The sequence below is a fragment of the Corvus brachyrhynchos genome, unplaced genomic scaffold (assembly GCF_000691975.1).
Source record: "Corvus brachyrhynchos isolate BGI_N302 unplaced genomic scaffold, ASM69197v1 scaffold346, whole genome shotgun sequence".
NCBI classification, from domain to species: Eukaryota; Metazoa; Chordata; class Aves; order Passeriformes; family Corvidae; genus Corvus; species Corvus brachyrhynchos.
The window spans coordinates 5168091-5187563 of NW_008238644.1; the positions used below are offsets into that span (position 1 = coordinate 5168091).

The 19473-nt window shown below is 39.5% G+C and overlaps 1 protein-coding gene across 2 annotated transcripts in view; it reads left to right on the forward strand.

The window, feature by feature from the left end:
- Positions 1-1567: 1567 nt before the first annotated feature.
- Positions 1568-19473, forward strand: part of ATRX (ATRX, chromatin remodeler) — a 55526-nt gene continuing 37620 nt past the window's right edge. Inside the window, exons 1-8 of one of the 2 annotated variants that reach the window (XM_017737551.1) lie at positions 1568-1702; positions 4720-4775; positions 5616-5668; positions 7247-7371; positions 8576-8695; positions 11710-11819; positions 13904-13971; positions 14832-17749. In XM_017737551.1, coding sequence (XP_017593040.1) covers positions 4755-4775; positions 5616-5668; positions 7247-7371; positions 8576-8695; positions 11710-11819; positions 13904-13971; positions 14832-17749 — 3415 coding nt within the window. In that variant the 5' untranslated portion in view covers positions 1568-1702; positions 4720-4754. The remainder of the gene's footprint in view (positions 1703-4719; positions 4776-5615; positions 5669-7246; positions 7372-8575; positions 8696-11709; positions 11820-13903; positions 13972-14831; positions 17750-19473) is intronic. The other variant, XM_017737550.1, reaches the window with a different exon arrangement.

The following is a 19473-nucleotide window of genomic DNA, read 5'->3' on the forward strand; positions in this document are numbered from 1 at the left end:
AAGAGTTTTGGACAGATTGAGAGAAAAATTTTAAGGTACTCTTGAGAGTTAAAGAGCTTTGTTCCGCTCTTTCAGACTTGCTCGAGTGATTGATGGTACATATGTAGTCTCAAAAGAAAAGTGCCCTTCACTCATGCAGAAAATCTTTTCATTGCAAAGTGCTATTTTGTTTTATTTTGAGTACCTCAGGAGATTTAAAGAAACTGCAGATGATTTTTTTTTTTAATGGATGGTTTACACTGTTTTATGTGGTAATTTTCACTGGTTGGAATAGTCACTGGCATTGATATGAGGATGCCCTTCCACTCACTGCTCAAGAGGGCACTCACCTTCACATCCTTCTGATAAAATGGGATTTTTTTTAGCCATAACAGTTAAATTGAAAGTCAGAAGTTAACAAATGGATGTGTTCAGAGAAATGGTAGAGATGGTAAAGGTGAGTGCTCTGGATGATTATTCAAAAATTCCTATGACCAATAAAACAGGCACAGAAAATGTAATTTCTTCTTGCTATTAGAAGTCTCTTTTGAAATTAATGGGAAAACAAAACAGTGGGAAGGGTGGAATCCTTGATCCTTCAGCTGGGCTCACTTCTGCTGGGGGTAGGGTAGGTCAGCAGTGGGAGAGTGTCTGGAGCAGCAGATAAGGCATGATGAGTCAGGACAGATCAGCTGGCAGATTCCAGAGGGGCTGATAGGAGGGGAGGGAGCAAACAGCTCAGCAGCAGCTTCTGAACAGGGGCTGAGCGCCCTTGGCCTCAGTCAGGGCAGCTGGAAAAACCTTGTCCTGGGAAATTGTAGGAGTTTTGGGAGAAATAAACCCTGTAAAATGCCAGGGGGTAACATGGAGGTTATGAAATGGAACAGCTTTTCAAGCAAAGCCTGGGATCAAGGTGTTGCTTTTTACTGTAATCAGTAAATGTGCACAAGACTGACAGTTCCTGGGGTCTAAAAGTGTACAGTGAAAGTTGCCAGGGGATTATTTTTTATGAGTTAATTATCAGTACTCATACAAAGGAATGACCTGGTCCTGCATGGCTGTTTCTTGATGAAATTAACACAACACAACATGTAGATGGTAGATTTAATAAAAGTTTGGCATCAGCAAACTTTCATATTCAGTGGACCTGTTTGTTTCTAAGTTTGCAGGTGAAACTCTCCTGTTAGTTCTCGTGGTTTATATCCCAAAGGTGACATTTTTGGTAGTAAAATAAAGACTTTATTATTCTTACCTGTCTGGCTTCTGACAAGTAGGATACTAATTTTTTGCTGTCTTCATGTCATAGCAGCGTTACCACTCAGACTTTCTTGAATTGTGTCAATAACTGTAAACAGTGAAAATTACTTAAAATAGTCTTTTTATTATGAACAAAATCCGTAGTGCTTTTTTGCCAGTAAAGCTGCACCTACTCTTTCACTCAGTATTTAGCAAAATTATATGTTTTTTATTTGCTCTGATATACTTGTGCAGAAACAGATGTTTAAATCTCTTGTAGATGCATTAATTGAGATTAAACATAATTTCTTTCAAGCTTGATAAATTGGAGTGAGATCTGTAAGTAACTCTAAATATTATTTGTATTTTAACAGTGAAAGCAAGTTGAATACTTTGGTACAGAAACTCCATGACTTCTTGGCTCACTCATCAGAAGAATCTGAGGACGCAAACTCTCCTCCAGCATTATCTAAAAACAAAAGTATAGGTAAAGGGATGTTTTATGTTTATTTTCAATGTATATGTGATTCTAAAGTCAAATAACTTGATGCTGTTGTTTCACTCTATCACAATTCACTGGGGTACTTACACGAAGCCTTAATGTGATTTAAGTGGTGATATCTGGATAAATACACAGTAGGCCTTTGATACAATATTTATTTCAATTTGAATCTTTCTAAAGATGAAAAAAATCTGATCTTCTGGTAATTTCCCTCCTATGAAACATGAGATAGCAAACACACACGTATTTGCTGTGCTAGGAGTTCCTTGTTCAGCGTTCCTGAATTTATAAATGCAGTGTCTCGGTTTTTCTGCTGTAGTAAAGCTTTTGCAGTCCTTGTAGGTGTGGAAGAAGCTCTGGAGATTATGCTTTCATAGTAATTTGAAAAAGATTTCTACATATATGCTGGAAACATTTGGAAAGAAAATAATACTTTTAAAAAACCTAGAGTCCTCTTCTAGGTCAGAATTGGTATTGGAAATTTTTACTTCTAAGTTACACATAGGTAACGAAGTTTAAACACTTTGACAGTGATTAAAAGTGAAATTATTTCATGTCAGTACTGAATAAAATCTGTTTCCAAATTTAACTGGTTAAATTTGTTTCTTACTTTAAATTGGACTGGATACAGGTGCAAAACCTTTCAATCTCTACTGTTCAATGAGCTAAAAGTTGTGTTGATGTGGTGGAGTGCAGGAGAGTGAGAGTGTACTGGCTGTATTACAGAATTTTATTTTCGATCTCCTGTTATCTTAAGTAATATCTTCCATGGGTTTTGTGGCATGTAGTTTTTATCTTTTAATGTTTTGTTTAGAGAGAGAGTCTGTTGCCTGTGGCACTCACTTCCTCAACACCAGCATCAAACGGAACTGTTAGCATAGGAAAAAGAAACTACTCATGATGCTTCAGCTGAATAGTAAAATAAACTGTGCTGTAGATGCATCTCAAAGTGAAATTTTGCTGAGGAGCACACTGGGAAAAAGAAATCTTCTCCCTTTATCCTCTGTAGTTAAAAATTAGCATTTGGTTCCTTGCTGTAAAACACAGATTGTCTGTGAAATGGATACATTTGCAAATTCATAGCAGACATATTTTAATGTTGGGTTTGAGATCTAAAAGAACATATTAAAGTTGAAGAGTCAGAATTAAACACTTAAATACTAGGAAATGCCAGAATTGATTGTGCAAATTTCCTTCCCCTCCTAATGTTCTGTGCATAATGAAAGTGTCTTTAGCAACTGTACTTACTTTTTTTTTAATCCACGGGATGCTCATTACAAGCAGAAGTTATGGGTGTGACTGGGGCCAAATCAGATTTATTTAGTAATGGATCTTGTTTTGTTGCAGCATTTGGAGGATATGTGAACTATTGGGTAGAGTGTTGTGAGGAGGGAGATGATGATGAAGGTGGTTAAGTGTGGCCCGGGAGGGTTGGGTGGGTGTTAGAAATCAGTAGAGTATTAGCTGAAACTACTTCATACCCTAAACTTAGGTCCCTGCCACACACAGAGGTCAGTTAAAATAGGAAGCAGTACTTGCTTTCTAGCCTTAATAATGTTCCTTTATCCCCTCTGCACTGGAACTGGATATCTCCCTCCTCTCCACTGCATGGGTGCCAGCAGAAGAGTCATGGAGAGCTCAGGAGAGCCAGACTGCCTGCTCTTGCTCCAAGAGTGCAGCTCGTTCCCTGGAGCAGCAATCCCAGGGGAAGTCCTGCTCTCTGGGAGCCCTGGAGTGGCTGGGGCAGGAGCAGCCGGGTCAGCACTGAGTCGGGAGGGGATGGTTGCAGTACGTGGGGTCATTTGGTGGGTATGACGTGCACACAGCCCGGGCACACGGAGAAACTGGCACTGGAGCACGTTCAGCTGCTTTGGGAATAGCACATGTGCATCAGGCTGCCAGTCTGAGTGCAGAGTATGCACACACTGGGGCTGCCAGAGTAGGGGAAGCTCTGCCAAGCTCTCCAAGATGGTATTTTCCATGGGTTTATCACTTGGGCAAAATTGGTCAAGAACAGAAGGTGGGCACTATCCAAGCTCCAGAAGAAATGTCACTCTCCTTCCAAATCTCAGGTTCCTCCCTCACAATAGGGGAATGCCTGTAATATTCTAGAGAAGAAATTTCAGGTATTTGAAAAGGCCAAAAGCATTGTTTGCTTCCATTTTTTATTTCCCCCTTCACACGTGGAAATGGCTGGATGATTTTCCCTGAAATTTACTCAAACAATTCAGCAGAGGTCAAATATCCAGCATTGAATTCTCTGAGTGATTCAGTTTTTTCAAAGTATAGAAGAAAATGGTTTGGCTTTCCCCAAAACTGAAGTTTAAGGATAAAGAAGTTGCAGTCCTAGTAGTTTTCTGTTAAAATCACAAATAATCCTGACAAGTATCCAATAATTATACTGCCTACTCAGTAGCATCTGTAAAATCCCTGTTCCTAAGCTTTTGGAGCAACTTCATACAAGAATCATTCAATTACTGAACTCCAAACTTTCCATTTCCAGGACTGGTGGATTGGAGCAGGTGCCAATAGGTTGCAGGTCTTTAGGCTTTGTTTTCCATGGTTCCCAAGACTGAGAAAGAGGAATTCTCAGTCAGATCTTGGATCAAATGAGATTTTCGTCTGTGGTTCCATGATCCCAGATTTAATACTTTGTTTCTTATGTCAAGATGTGCAAGAGAAAATACTTGTAGTAACTTAGATATCAGCAAAAATGCACTAATGATATTATTTCTGCATGCAGTTGCACTGCCAGTGCTTCAGTATTTCTTCACCAACAGAGGAAGGCTCCCAGGGACTGAACTGAAAGGGATTTCTGAATTATTTCTGTAACATTTATGCCATACAATGGAATGTCTTTTTTGTTGTGCAGCAGTTTGTCTCTGAAAGTCACAGTTATCTCTAGCCAGGCTGGTGAAACACAAACAATACTGTGATGTGCAGTGTGAAGAACTTTTGATGTTCCTTGCATTTCAGTGGACTCCTTTAATTTCTCTCCATAGGTAAAAGTAGAGAACCTAAAGGAAGTCCAGCTTCAATGGAGAACAGTAGGGATGAGGTAGGAATAAAAATGCTTTTGAATTCTGTTTGCATGTCTAGTGCACGGCAGCTGAGTTCAGTCTGTTGCTTTTACAATAAATAATACTGTGAGAAGCACCCGTTAATGTCATCACCCTTCACCCTGTTACTCAGATAACAGCAGGTACTTAGCTGTTCTTTTAGGCAAATATGCTCCCTTTTTAAAAAAAGTAAAAATGGACATACTGGATCTGTGTTAAACAAGAGCAGAAATTTTTCATGTGGTATTTCTTACTTCTGTCTGTTCTCCTGTTGGAAACATTCTGGTGGACAGTATCTTAACATTGTAGAGAAAACACAAGTGCCAGTGTCCTGCCTTAGTTTGCCTTTAGTGCTGTAAATTCAGGTATTTTAAACTGCCCAGGCCTAGTTGTGATCTGAGTGCAAAAACGGCTGAAAAAATCAGTTTTGCTCTGAAGGCAGCCAGTGCTTTCTGGCACATGAGCCACATAACAAGAGTCTGTTCTGCTGGCAATTCCTGGGTGCAGGCTGCTGCTGCTCCTGAGTGCCAGAACCCTCTGGAATGGTGTGTTGGAAAAGGGGATGGTTTCCTCACATAGCATGAAGAGCATTCACAGGCCTGTGTAAGCTGCTGACTTCTGATCTGAAACTCCACAGATCCAGTTTAACTGTACTGGTGTCACTGTTGAAATTGCCACTTGTAGTTACTGCTTTTCCTGCTGCACTTCTTAAAGTATTTTTTTAGAAGCGCCCTGGTGGCTTCTGAGTTGTGTTCTAATTAATGCAAGAAACTGTTTTTTGACAGGTCCCTTGGATATAAATGTGTTGACTTTTACTTTTTTTTTTTTCTTGTTTTTAGGGAAGTAGTTCTTCAGAAAGAACCAAATCCTTAGGATTATCCCGTTCCAAAAGGTTGGTTTGGAAAATAAAACAATAAATTACTTTTTGGGTATGGGAAGCTGTAGAAAAGTGCGTGCACTGTGTCAAATATTTTTGGTCCATACCAGTATAAATCCATGAAATCAGCAGAGTGCTGGTAAAGCAAATGCCTCATAGTACACTTAAAATTCAAATGATTTCTCAGGGTGAAAGGATAAGATGCTAAAGCTTCATTATTATTAACAAAGACAAAATTATCCCATATCTTCAGGACAAAGGAGTTTATACAAGAGTTCCTTCAGTCTTGCTATTTATGCGTGTAGGATTCTTCCAAACCTGTATCTTGGGTCATGCACAGAAAAAGAGGCTTTATTTGCTTTATTATTGGGAGAGTGCAGCATCGGACTGTGCTGTTGAGTTGTCCTGTGTAGAAACTGCCATTTGCTGTATGCCTGCTTAATCCTTTTCCCCCTCTTTGATCTAAAAAGTATGGAGTGAATTGTTTACCAGCTGCTTGAACATACAGAAGACAAATCATTTGTGTCCCAAGTAAGAGCAGACTTGCTCCAGTCAAAGTCCTCCTCATCTGCTCTCAGCTGATGGTCACTAAAATTCTGTCCTCTGTGATTTTTGTTAAATCCCAGTGAACTGTGCAGGGAGTTGAGCTTTCCACAGCTGCCTTAGTACTGCTCTTTAAAAGTCTGTATCTCTTTTCACTCTCCTTTTAATCCAAGTTGCTTTATTTTATCATGTCTGCTGGAATTAATATTCTTCAGTCTTCCTTTTATGTTTGTCTTGATGCCATATTTGAGAGTGTGGTTTTAAATTTGGCTTTAGTTTCTCCCTCATCTTTTGAATCCGGTGATGCTGAACTCTTTTCATTCATATACTTTTTTAGTCCCGTTTTTTGCTTCCTGTCTTATCACTAAAGGGATTTTCACTCATCCATTTATCATATTGTGCCTTGTACTGACAAAACCAGTATCCTGCAGTAGTTCATGCATTGCCTTCAGACTACTGAAAAATGTGCTCCATATTCTGTATTACTTTCTCCCCATTCTCACATAGTAAATTGGTTCATTTTCATGGATTCAGTTCTGAATTATGTTTGTGTGGAATTCTGTCAGCTGATCCTTTTGTTCAACAGCTTTTTCATTTCTTTCTGCATTTCCTTCGTTTCCTTGCAAGCATCTCTTCTGCCAAGATGCTTTTTGTAATTTGCTAATATCTGTGTTCTCTTTGTGCTGCCTGTTAAACCTGGAAGGATGTATAAAATTCATGAGCAGACATTCACTTGTGTTTCTTTTAGCCTTCTTTCCTGGAACTGTAACTTTCTTAAAAACACATCAAACCTTGGTTTTGCAACAAAAATATTTTATTGGTATATATTTTTATTTCACGTGGGAGGGGAGAATTCCTATTCCAAACCAGAAAATGAACCTACAATTTATGTATTGTAGTAACTTGGAGCATCCCGCTTCATAATGTCTTCAATTAATTTAAAAAGAACTTAGTTTTTCACAGTTAATATGGTGCTTTGCAGGCAAAGCTTGCCTGAATTGCTGTATGTACTATTTGTCAGACCATGGGGTATTTTTTCTGTCTATGCAGGAAACCTACAGTTGTAACAAAATATGTTGGGTCAGATGATGAGCAAATCGTAGATGAAACTGTAAATGAAGATATTTCAAATGAGAACTCAGAAAATGATGTAGATATGCAAAGCTTGCCTAAAGGTAGGTCATGTCTTTTTTTCTTTTGTTTCTGAATTCAGCAAATTAGCCAAGATTATGATGCAGCATAAATAATTCACTAGAATGCACATGTATTAGTAAAATGCCTCTTGAAGGTCCTGTTGGTTTTCTGTCCACACAAAAAGAGGAACCTGAGCACCTTCAGTTTGGAACCCAGCATATTTTAATCCATGGGTGCCCAAGGATGTGCTGGTGGCTTAATTTCCAATGCCTGCTGACATCTGTATAAAACCATCACAAAAGAGGGGAAATGATTTATTCTGTTGTTTTGCAGGAGTCTCAAGCTCTGACACCTGGAGGTCTTATTTTACTGTTCTGTCTTTGAGGTTATTAGCAATTAGATCAACAAAGGCAAAACTAACTCTGGGAGGAGAATGCCATTATTGGATGTATTTTTAAGCACCTTTTAGAAACAGTTAACACTGTAGGCCTACATCCCTCTGCTCTTAGCTGCAGTGTGAGTTGGATTAATCTCCATTTCTTACCTATGAAAGTTACAGGAAAAATTGCTGCTGTTTACTGCATGAGTAGCAGTATTTAGAGCAGTCACTCTAAAATAATTTTTTCAGAACATTAGATTATTTTCAGTGTCCTCACAACAAAACTGGGCTCTTAAATAGGAAAGATACGCTTTTTCCTTCACATAATTTTGATAAGTACTTTGTTTAAATGAAAATGTCAGTTTTGAATGTTGTTAAAGACAAAACAGGTTTTATTCCATTGCTTTTTTGTTTATTTCACGCTGAAATAAATCAAGTTATTTCAGTTTCAGGGAAACTGAATAGAAGGGGGCAAAGAGAGAAAAGCATAGCTACTCTAAGGGTTTTGAGGGATTTAAGTGATGTCCTTTATTGGTAGCAAGTTCCTGTCCTACACCCCCCCAGCAGTGTGACAGTCCTGTCCTGCACGTGCCACAGCAGGGCAGAGAGAGCAGGATTTGCTCCTCAGCCCATTCAGTCCTTGGCTTCTGTCCTACAGCTGCAACACAGGTGTAGTTTGAAATGTGTGGTGTTGTTTTTGGTTTTTTTGGTTTTTTTTCTGTGAACATCTGTGCTTTCAAAACTTTGTTGAGTTTTAGTCAACAGATTGCACTTTTTTTTTTTTTGGTGTTGGCTTTATTAATCAGAACTTTTGCACTTCACTTGGATGTGTAATGGTTTCCAATTTCTAAATAAAATTATTCTAGGTACAGTGGTTGTACAGCCTGAGCCAGTGCTGAATGAAGACAAAGATGATTTTAAAGGGCCTGAATTTAGAAGCAGAAATACCGTTAAAATGAAACCTGAAGCTCCCAAAAAGCGTGGAGGTAAATACAATTTAAAACATCTATTGAAACGGGTTTAAATTGTTGCTTACGACCACATTTGGTACATCTAAAAATTGTCCATATTTCTGATAAATTATCCTAAAAATACCTCCACTCTTCTGGCTTTTTGTTCATTGAGGATTTTAGCTGATAGAAATTAGCCTCCATTGCTGCCCCTGCAATGCAGCAGTGAAAGCTAAGATTAGTTCCCATTAAACTCCTTATTTTCAGTAGGTATAGGATGCTTCATTAGGTGCAGTTGCTTGGTTGCAATCAGGTGTCACAGGTATTCCTTTATTAAGGAATTATATTGGAGCACCATTGATACAGGAACATTCACTGACTCACCAGGAAAGCAACCATGTTTGAACAGGGACGTGTATAGGCAGATTATCCATCAGTGAGCTAAGAAAAAATCCTAAACCCTCAAACATTATAAAGACTTTTTTGTTTTGCTTTTAAATTGTGGGAAATTCCCAACCAGTGGGCCCTTCTAAGGATTACCTTTGAAAAGATGCTGTGCCAGCTGGTTTGCCATAGCTGCTGCTAAAACTTAGAAGTTAGGTAGATTATAATACTAACAGAAATTAATTTCTCTTCTCTTTTTTTTCCCTCAAAAGTAAAGGAGAGGAGGGAGGATTATGTATAATGTAGCCAATAAGAAGGCAGATATTTTTGTTAACTCTACTGGCAATATCTTAGCTCACACATGTCCAGCAGTACCCAGGGTATTCATACAAACAGCTCTTGCACACGCTGTTCATGCTTCCCATTGTATCATTTGAGGTCCTTGCTCTCTTCTAAAGCAATTAGATATTTCTCCATCTGTTGAAGGGGAGTGAAATGTGACTGTGTGGAAATGTGCTTGTGCATACACCTGGGCTCGTGTGGTGTCAGTGACATTTTGAGCATTGATGTTTCCTCCAAATTATGAACTTTGGAAGTGGGTTCTGTTTTATCCACGCAAGATGTCCTGTTCATATAAAAATGCTCTTTCCATTTGTGCTTATAACAATTTTACACATATGGTCCAACAGGACTCTTCAGGGGTACAGTGTTAAAAAGATAAGACACTTGTGCTTGAGCTTTGTGGCCTGTGTCTGCACCCCCAGGACAGTTTGTATGACCTGCCCTTCCAGCTTTTTTAATCTCCATCCCTAGGGAATTTGCAGGCTTTCCTTTGTGTATCTGGACTGGTTACTCATGTACTGTGCCTGACATATACATATATTTAAAACATTTGCATTTCTAGTAGGAATTACATGTCCTGTGAGTATTAGAAATAGTGATAGAAGCAGAACTCTTGCCTTTCTAGCAACCAAATGCTCTTATCTAAGACTGTAAGAGGCACTGTGTCATTATTTTCAAGTTTTGTGTCTGCAGCATGGTTATGGTTGTATTTTTGCTGATAAATTCAGTTAATGTTTTTGACTAAGTAGTTTCTCAGTATTAATGAATTAGTAGTAGTTTATTTCTTTGAATCATCATCATTTGTAGTAGTAACATGGTTTACAAAGGTTTGCCTCATAAATTCTCTCTTTTCCTGGTGCCAGCTTGGAGGTTGGAGGAAGGAGGCCGTAGTGCTTCCCCTTGGTTATGGAAAAGAGGGAAGTGGCTCAGGACTTGGCAGGGAATATCATGTTCTCCCTGGGTTGGCTGGGACCCTCAGTGATTCCTGCAGGAGTTTAAGGACTGTGATGTGTGCCAGGGTTGGATTCTGTGCTGCAGAATGAGGGATTCTTTCCCGAGGAGTGTGATGTGATGGGTGTGTTCATCCACGGTCACAGCAGCATTTGAAACTGGTGTTTGAGCTGGTTTGGAGCTCGTGAGAGGGACTTGCAGGTCCACAGACCCTGCAGGATGTGCAGTCAGGAATGGCTAGAGGGTGCAAACATATCCTGTATTCCGAATTTCACTGAATTAGGAGGGTGGATCAGCTGTTTCACTGCCCCCTGAGCCATCTGAGGCTGTGCTTCAGCAGCAGATTGCTGGGAGCCTGAACTGTGTCCTTCAGTTCCTTAACATGGTGGTGTTGGTGCTTGGTTCTAATTCTAGGGTAGTGATTAGTTAATTAAAAATAGAAAAAATACAGAGTCTGTACTCAGATTGTAATCATTAAATTAAACTGTATTGACTTAATCACTGAACATGACAGCAAAGGACAAGTTGCAGTTAAGTGATCTCTTACCAAACCTGTATCTGCTTGATCACAAATTGGGTTTTTGGAAGTATAGAGGTTTCACAAATGATTTTCCTTTTTCTGCTGTTGAAAACAAAAATATTTCAGAGTATTAATTAGTCAGTTTAAGAGCCTGGCATGGAATGAGCCTGCCAGGCCCAAGTTCGCCCCTTCTGAGCTGAACTGGGGGGTTGGCATTAAAAAAAAAAAGCTTTCTTGACCAAATGTAGCAGAGTGGTGCACACACCATGGGAGCAGTCAGCAACATGGGGAGAACATGTGGATCATAGCAAAATTGTAGTTTCAGAAAAACCCAAAAACTGCTATCCTGAAGAGAACAAAATGTGAGGAAAGATTTTTCAGGCACTGTTACAAGGATTGCTTGCATTTTCTGTAAGAGTTTTTCATGCTTTTCTTTGAGAAACTAAAATTGTGTGTGAAAGAAATGTCATAATACAAACATGAACTGCAATGATATTTGTTGAAAAGAGATTAAATGGGGAATGTCATCCAGAATATCAGAGCTGCTCTGAAAGAATTTTAGTGATGATTCTTACTTAAGTGTGTTTCCAGGAGGTGACCAGTTAACTCAAATTAAACCTCTCAAAGGGAAAGAATTGTATCTTCACCCTGAGTGAAGCATAGAAATCAGGGGTAAAAACAGTCCTAAAATAGCAAATGGTTACAGAAAGATTTCTCTGGTGCTGGGTGCAGAAATAAAGGCATGTGAGAAACCTGACAGTCCAGAGTATTGTAAGAAAATGCAATAGGTACATACAGATTTCTTAAATAAGAATGAAAACAATTGATGTGTGGTTTGTAATCCTTTCCATAGAAGAAGGACTCCATGGAATTGTAAGTTGTACAGCTTGCGGGCAGCAGGTGAACCATTTTCAAAAGGATTCAATCTATAGACACCCTACACTGAAAGTGCTTATATGTAAGGTATGTGGCAAACAGTTCTGTTTGTTTTTGTTTCAGAATGTCATATTAGTTGATTTGGGTGGGATTTTGTGGGAGTAATTCTTGTTCATTAGTCAATAAAGTTTTCAGTCATTAGCTGTTACAATTAAGGAAACTATAATGAGGAAAAAAAAGGCAAATATACTTACAAATTTATATTCCTTTTTTCTTATATCCCGTGTTTCTTTGTTATTTATTTCTACAGCTTTATGGGTATAATCTTAGTGAATTTTTAATGTTAAATGATCTGTCTGAAATTTCTGCCTACTCATAATGTATTTTAAGAACAGATTCAAGTCTGCATCTCCTGCTAAAGCATTCCATGTAAAACAGCATTGAAATAAGGAGCAGAAAAGCAGCTTCAAAGCCATCTCTGTTTCTGCCAGCTCCTAGACTGTTCTAATTTATGGCAGCTTTGCAGTGCTGGTCTAATCCATAACCTTAAGCCCAGTATCTGAGTTTTCAGCTGTGGCTTCCTGCTGGCTCCACAGAGGCCCTGAGTTGGCTGCAGTGGGAAGAGGTGGGACAGGGCAGGAAGGAAATGTCCCTGCCTCCTGCTGTGGAGACCTCTGGTAATTTTTGGAGAGCTGCAGAGATCTCTCTTGCATATTCCTATGGTTGTGGAGATTTCTGTATTTATAAAGATATTGCTAAAGATAGAGATACAGTTCTGTGTTATAAAGTAGATGTAGCATTTCCCTGCTCTTCTCTCCTTCTCCCTCTTCCTAGCTCCTCTTTAGTGTTCCATACTCAGCTAACAAACTGTCTCAGCCATGCCCATCTAGTCTGGTGTGCTGGCTCTTCTCTTGTTTCTTTTCGGGCTTGTTTCTTTTACAAAAATCAGCTCACACGGTGACCCTTTCCCCATCTCCATTGGAGTCCCAGCTCCTGTTCCTGGCTTTGCACAGCCTCAGCACGTGGCTGTAGCTGCCCTGGTTCCTGCAGTGCACATCAGTGACCTGGGTCATTTTTGTAACCTGGTCAGGGTGTTGGGTTCAGTAGCAGCTCTTGACTGGGAGCTCTGCTACATGAATTATATCAAGGGTTGTTTCCCTTGATTTTCTTTGTTTTTACTGAATTGAACATGGCCTTATGTTAATGTGAGAGGAAGGAATGGAAGCCCTGGTCTCCATACTCCAGCTCTTTCATTATTTCTGTGCCTAGTTCTGCCCTTATTTTTCTCCTGCTTAGGTAAAACAGTCCCAGACCTGAGAAGCTGTTTTCCTTTGACTCTGAATATTCCATCAAGTGTCTAAACATCAGATTTTACTGGGGTTTTATGTTGATTTTGGTTGTTTGGATAGTTCAGTTGAACAGATGTGCAAGTCTGCTCCAGATAATGGGGCATCATCATTTTAAATTCAGGTGATGAAGCCTCTTCTGGATTCTGAATTGTATTAATGCCTGTTCAAAGTAGAGCTACAAGCCTGGGAGAACCTTCTTCACTAACAGCTGGGAAAAAAATAACACCAAACCTACAGAATTTGGTGTAAACAATTCAGCGACTGAAGCTATCAATAATTCTGGTTGAATAATTTGTATTTTTTTTTCTTAGCATTACCACGTTTTCAATGAAAATGTTTATTTTGCACCTGGAAATGGAATTCTTGGATGTTAACGTCATGATTAATGCTGAAGACATTTTTGTCTATAGCCTTATGGCATCACATGCTAACATAAGGAGCATCCAGCTGAAAATTGTAATTTTTGTAGGATTAACGTGTCAGGGAGGATGTGGTGTTGATTTACCTAGGAAATGGATGGAAAAAAATGTTCAGACTGGAAAGAAGTATTCAGCTGATGTTCTAAGATCCACAGATATGCAGCCATCAAACAAAAGCCTGTTTAATTTTCAAACAGACCTTGAGCCATCTAAATAAGTCATGGTTTGGGACGTGTTCTATCCATGGAAGATGTTTTTTAGGTTAAAACAAATGTAAAAGGCTTAGAATGCTGAGGGCCTTGCCTTGCAACTGCTGCTTGTAATGCATGCTGAAATCTAATGAATTGCTGAAGCCCAATTGAGATTTAATAAAGAATTTCTTGTTCTCTCTCTTTCTTTCCAGACTTGCTACAAGTATTACATGAGTGATGACATTAGTCGTGACTCGGATGGGATGGATGAACAGTGTAGGTAAGTGTACAAAAACTGCAGAGTGTACAAAAACTGAAGTAACACCCACAGCTCTGCTGGTGTCTGGATCCTTTTTCTTGCAATCGTGATGTTATTGACAAAGACAAGTACATAAGAGCTGAATGAACAATTATTTGTCACCAAGAAATACTCAGCCCCAGGGTATTTCTGACTGTTTGATTGTTGTTTTAGTAATGAACAGGCAGACATGTTATAAAGAAATCTAATAGCAAACACTTGTAAGATACCACATTTTTAATTAAATAGCATGCCACCTTCTGAACACCTTAAAGGTGGGGATAGAATCTGGCATTCTAAACCTTGTGAGCCTCAGAAACTCAGTTCTCCAGATACATCTCCCACTTTTGAAATGCTAAAGCACTTCCTTGTCCTTATGTCAAATACCTAAATGTGTAATTCAGTCAAAATTGTGCAGTCTCTGGTTTGTGTGAGCTTATTGTCCACCACTTTCCAGTCTTCGTGTGCTCCTGCAGTAGTAATGTATGAGTTAAGGCTAGAAAGGCTTAAGCTTATTAATTTTGCTGTAAAAGAAATCACAAATTTTCATAAGAAACAGGGAAAATAAGATTTAATTAATTTTTTCTCTTCTTTAAAGAATTAAATCAGTGCTGAAATTGTGTTTGAAAATTACTGACCATTTCAGCTTTGTGAAGTGTTAATGTAATACGTGAATTTTCTGACTTGGCAATTCTCAATTGAGCTTTTCAGGCGCGCTTTCAATAACGGTTCCAAGTAATGGATATCTGTTCATCACTTGAACTTTTAAATATGTGAACTTAGGAATGTATCATCTTGTTGATGTGGAGACAAGACTCTTACCATTCTCAATGTCGTTGCAGGTGGTGTGCTGAAGGTGGAAATTTGATTTGCTGTGACTTTTGCCATAACGCCTTCTGTAAAAAGTGCATTTTGCGCAACCTGGGCCGAAAGGAGCTCTCGACTATCCTGGATGAAAATAACCAGTGGCACTGCTATATTTGCCATCCAGAGCCTTTGTTGGACTTGGTCACTGCGTGTGACAGTGTCTTTGAAAATTTAGAACAGTTACTTCAACAAAACAAAAAAAAGATGAAAGTTGAAAATGAAAAAAGTAAAATATATGACCACACGGTCAAGTTTTCTCCAAAGAGAAATAATGCAAATTGTAATGGGGAAGAAAAAAAATTAGATAATTCATATTCAGGTTCGCTAACATATTCGTATAAAGCACTAATGGTGCCAAAAGACTTGCTTAAGAAAACAAAAAAACTGGTTGAAACTACAACAAATCTGAATTCTAGCTTTGTAAGCTTTTTGAAAAACGCTGCAGAAAATGTAGAAATAAGCCCAACTGTGCAACTGTGCCAGCTGAAAGCTTTTAAATCTGTGCTGAGTGACATGAAAAAAGCTCATCTGTCACTAGAAGAAGGCCTGAACCTGGAGATTCAAGCATTGAATGTTAAAATCAAAGATAAAAATACCAAAGAGAAAAAAACTGAGGTTAGATCAGAAAAAAATGAGGTGAAAAAAGATGAAGGAAAGGAACATGTGGCATTAAAAGAGGATGACGCTGTACAGACACAGAAAAAAGTTGTGTCGGAGCGGCCTGACAGTGAGCCCATGGATCAAAGTGTTCCCTCAGTGGAACAGACAGATAACAAGGCAGCTCCTGGGGAAGAGAAAAAATCTGGCAGAAATGAAGAACCACAGTATGAGCCCAACAGTACAGAGGCTTTAGACATGGATATTGTGTCCATCCCCTCGTCTGTTCCTGAAGATATTTTTGAGACTCTGGAATCTGCTATGGAGATTCAGATGCCATCAGATGAGCAGGACAGTGGAAACACAGCAGCAGATCATGAGACTCTAAATCCAAATACAAAATTGACCACTCCTGTGAAAGATACCAAAGGTGGTACCAAGTTAAAATCGTCAGCGAAAGGAACAAAAGAATTGATTGTCAAATTGACTCCTGTTTCCCTTTCAGAGTCTACACTTAAAGCTGAAGATCAAGACAACAGTGTAGAAAAGGACAGTAAAGATGTTGATGCATCTAAAGACGTTGATGCATCTCAACCTAAAGCAGCAAACTGTGATTCTGTAAAACAAAACCATAATGTTGGCAGCGAGCCCTCCACGGAGAACGAGGCTGTGCCCGTGGAGGACGCGGATCTCCGGAGGTCGCCGCGCGTCAAGACCACCCCGCTGAGGCGCCCCACGGACATCAGCCCCCTGACATCCAACTCAGAGGAGGACAGCAATGACACGAGCAATGAAAAACGGAAGAGAAAATCATCCAAGCAGCCAAGGAGGAAAAACGATAAAAGAAATTCTTCTGACAGCACTGCTGATGGTCCTAGTCCTAACAAACTTTCCAAATCCAAAAAGCCATATGACTTAGATCACAGCTCAGACTCTGATGAGATGCCAGCTGTCCTTAAAGAGGCAGGGATGATGAGTCGCAGCTCCTCAGACAGTGAAAGCAACAGCGAAGTGCCAGCAAATAATCAGAAGACTTCAGATTTTCAAAAGAGTCAACCAGTAAAGGATGAAAACGGGAAACGAAAAAGGAAAAGTTCCAGTTCCGGTTCAGATTTAGATGCTAAAAGAGGCAAATCAGCTAAAAACGCTGCTGCTGCTAAAAAGAAACGACAAAACTACTCAGATTCTTCAAACTATGATTCTGAGTTGGAAAAAGAGATAAAAATGTTGAGTAAAATTGAGGCTGCAAAAAAATCGAAGAAAACATACTCCCAAAAAGATGATAGTTATGATTCATCTGAAGAAGAGCAGAGGAAAAAAGTAAGCAGTAAGAGAAAGGTAAATCTGAAGAAGAAGAGAGGTAAATCTTCTGAAGATGATGATGCTGAGAAGTCTTCCCCAGAGAAGGAAATTAATCACTCTTCTAAAGATAAAAAAACGGGTAAGAGGTCAGCTGCTAAGGAGAAGATAAACAGAGACTCAAAAGAAAAATCTGCAAAGGGAAAACACGATGAGTCTTCTGATGTTGAGAAGTCTTCGCTGGAGAAAGAGGAGAGTCCTGAAGTTAAGAAAAAGAAGGATTTGAAAAAGAAAAAGGCACAGGATGATTCTTCTTCTGAGAGTACTGAGAAATCTGCAAAGAAAGAGCACAAGTTGGAGTCTTCCAAAGACAGACTCAAGAACAAAAAAGGATCGGAAAGCAAAGCAAAGCAATCTGAAAAACTGAAAAAGAAAGGTTTGAAGAAAGAACAAGGTGATTCCTCTTCTGATCTTGATAAGTCATCTCCAGAGAAAGGAAGTAGCAATTCTTCTGAAAACGACAAAATTAAAAAGGAACCCGTGTTTACAGAAAAGAGGAATTTGAGAGAGAGAGTAGCTAAAAGAGTGCACATTGATTTATCCTCTGATACTGAGAAATCTCCCCAAAAAGAGGAGAGTTCTTCTGATGATGCCGTGCGGTGTAAAAAACGAACTGAAACGAAAGAAAAGAAAAAAATAAGCCACAAAAAGAAAATTTCCAAGAAAGAACAGAACGACTCATCCTCTTCTGATGAGGAGTCCTATGAAGACACTAAGAAAAAGATTAAAAGAGGATCAGTAAAAGAAAGTAAAAAGAGCAACTTAAAAAAGAAGGTGGCAAAAAAGAAGGTGGTTGTCACTTCCTCTTCCTCGTCTGATAAGGAAGAAAATGATGATCAGAATTCCACAGGCGATGGAAGCAGCGACGAGCAGAAGATCAGGCCGGTGACCGAAAGCTTGATGCTGTCTGCTGATGCAGGATTTTGTCAGTCATCAGGTGTGCAAAAGATGTTCATGTACACATATTAAAATATAAACAGGAATTTTGTAAGGTTTGGGTGACATTTAATAATGTAGAAGCAAAAAACGCTCACCAGTAGGGAATCGTGCATTTAAATGTTTGCAGCCTGTCGGGTTTTCTGATAAAGATTTGGAAGCACATGTTGTAAAGTTCCCTTCCAGCCAAACTATCCTGTGGCTGTAAGATTCCATGATTTCAGTTTGTGCAGCTTGTACCTTGAGGAAAAAAAAGATATCACTGTAAATGGAGGTGCTTTGGGAACCCCAGGCAGTATTTGCAGCAGGTACTGCCTTGAAGTCCAGCTTTCCAAAGCCTGGCCCTTACCTCACCTGCCCTGGGACTGTTCAGCAGAAGCTGATTTGAAGGAGTAGATGTGGTGAACTCAAATTTATCACCTCCTGTTCTGTGCACTGGAGGTGACTCTGGAGACGTGTGGCAGTGTAATATACATTTCAAAATCAAGCAGATGATTTTTGTGCCTCACAAGAGCCATGTAGGCTTAGAACAGCTACTTAGAAATCTGTCATTGCTTATTGTTTTCATATGTTGCGTCTCTGTGCAGATAATACTAGGACTTGTAGAGCTTTTCCTTGACTGCTGCCTTAGCAGTGTTTTCCCCGGTGATGTCACTGGCAGGAGAAATTGCAGATAATTCATGGTTTGCATAGTAATGAACTGGCTCTTTGCGTGTGGTTGCTGCCGCAGCCATTAAACTCTCCTATAGACAGACAATTGATGGCACTCAGTGACAGTGTTCAGCATCACTGAACCATCAGAGAAAAATGCCTTAGAAATGGAATTGCTCATGTACAGTTCATGGACTTGGTATTGAAACGGCCCAAGAGGAAGAAGTTGGTTTTAATATATCAGCAGGTGTCTGAGGCAGTGGGACCTGTTGTTTCATTTGCAGGTCACAAGTGGAAAGATTGGGTGATTATTGGAGAGATGGATAGCAGGGTGCAAATGAACAAGTCTGTGGTGTGGGATGATTGACGGTAGAGTTAGACTGAGAGAGAAGTGGGTTGGTTTAGACTGGAGACAGAATGCTAAAAATGGGGTGTCTGAATTTCTGTCTGCAAATCAGCTCACGGGCAGTTTTAGGGGAGGCTGAGCTGGATGTGTGCCCAAAGGATGAGAGGCAGTGGATACAGCATTTAGCAAGGAAAACTGATACAGACACTCAAAGAAGTGTTCTTAAACTGAGCATGGTCAAAGCTTGAAACTGGTTGCCTTGCTGAGCTTTGGAATCCCTGTCCTTGGAAATGCTTAAAACTTCACTGGCCAAGACCCTGAAATAACTGACCTGACTTTGGAGTTAGCTTTGCTTTGATGGTGGATTTGGAGTAGAGCATGTCCAGATGTCTCTTTCAGCCTTAGTTATCATTTGCTTCTATGAAATTCTGCCCATGTTAGAGTATTTTCAGAGGAGAAGAATGTGCCCTTTCTCTGCAGTCTGCTTTTGGTTTAATAGGTGAATTAATAAAGGAGTCTGTTCTGGGTCTGAATAAGCTGTGTAGATTGATCATTAAATGAGGCTTAGGATCTGGTTTAACCAACAGGATGCTTTTATTTATCCGAATGAGGGACTTTCTGTGATCACCTTGGAGTGTGCCTCTCGCAGCCTAGTTTTAGTCCAGTCCTCCAGTCCCCACAGATAGAAAATAAACAGAAATTATGGATGAGGGAATCTCAGCTTTTTG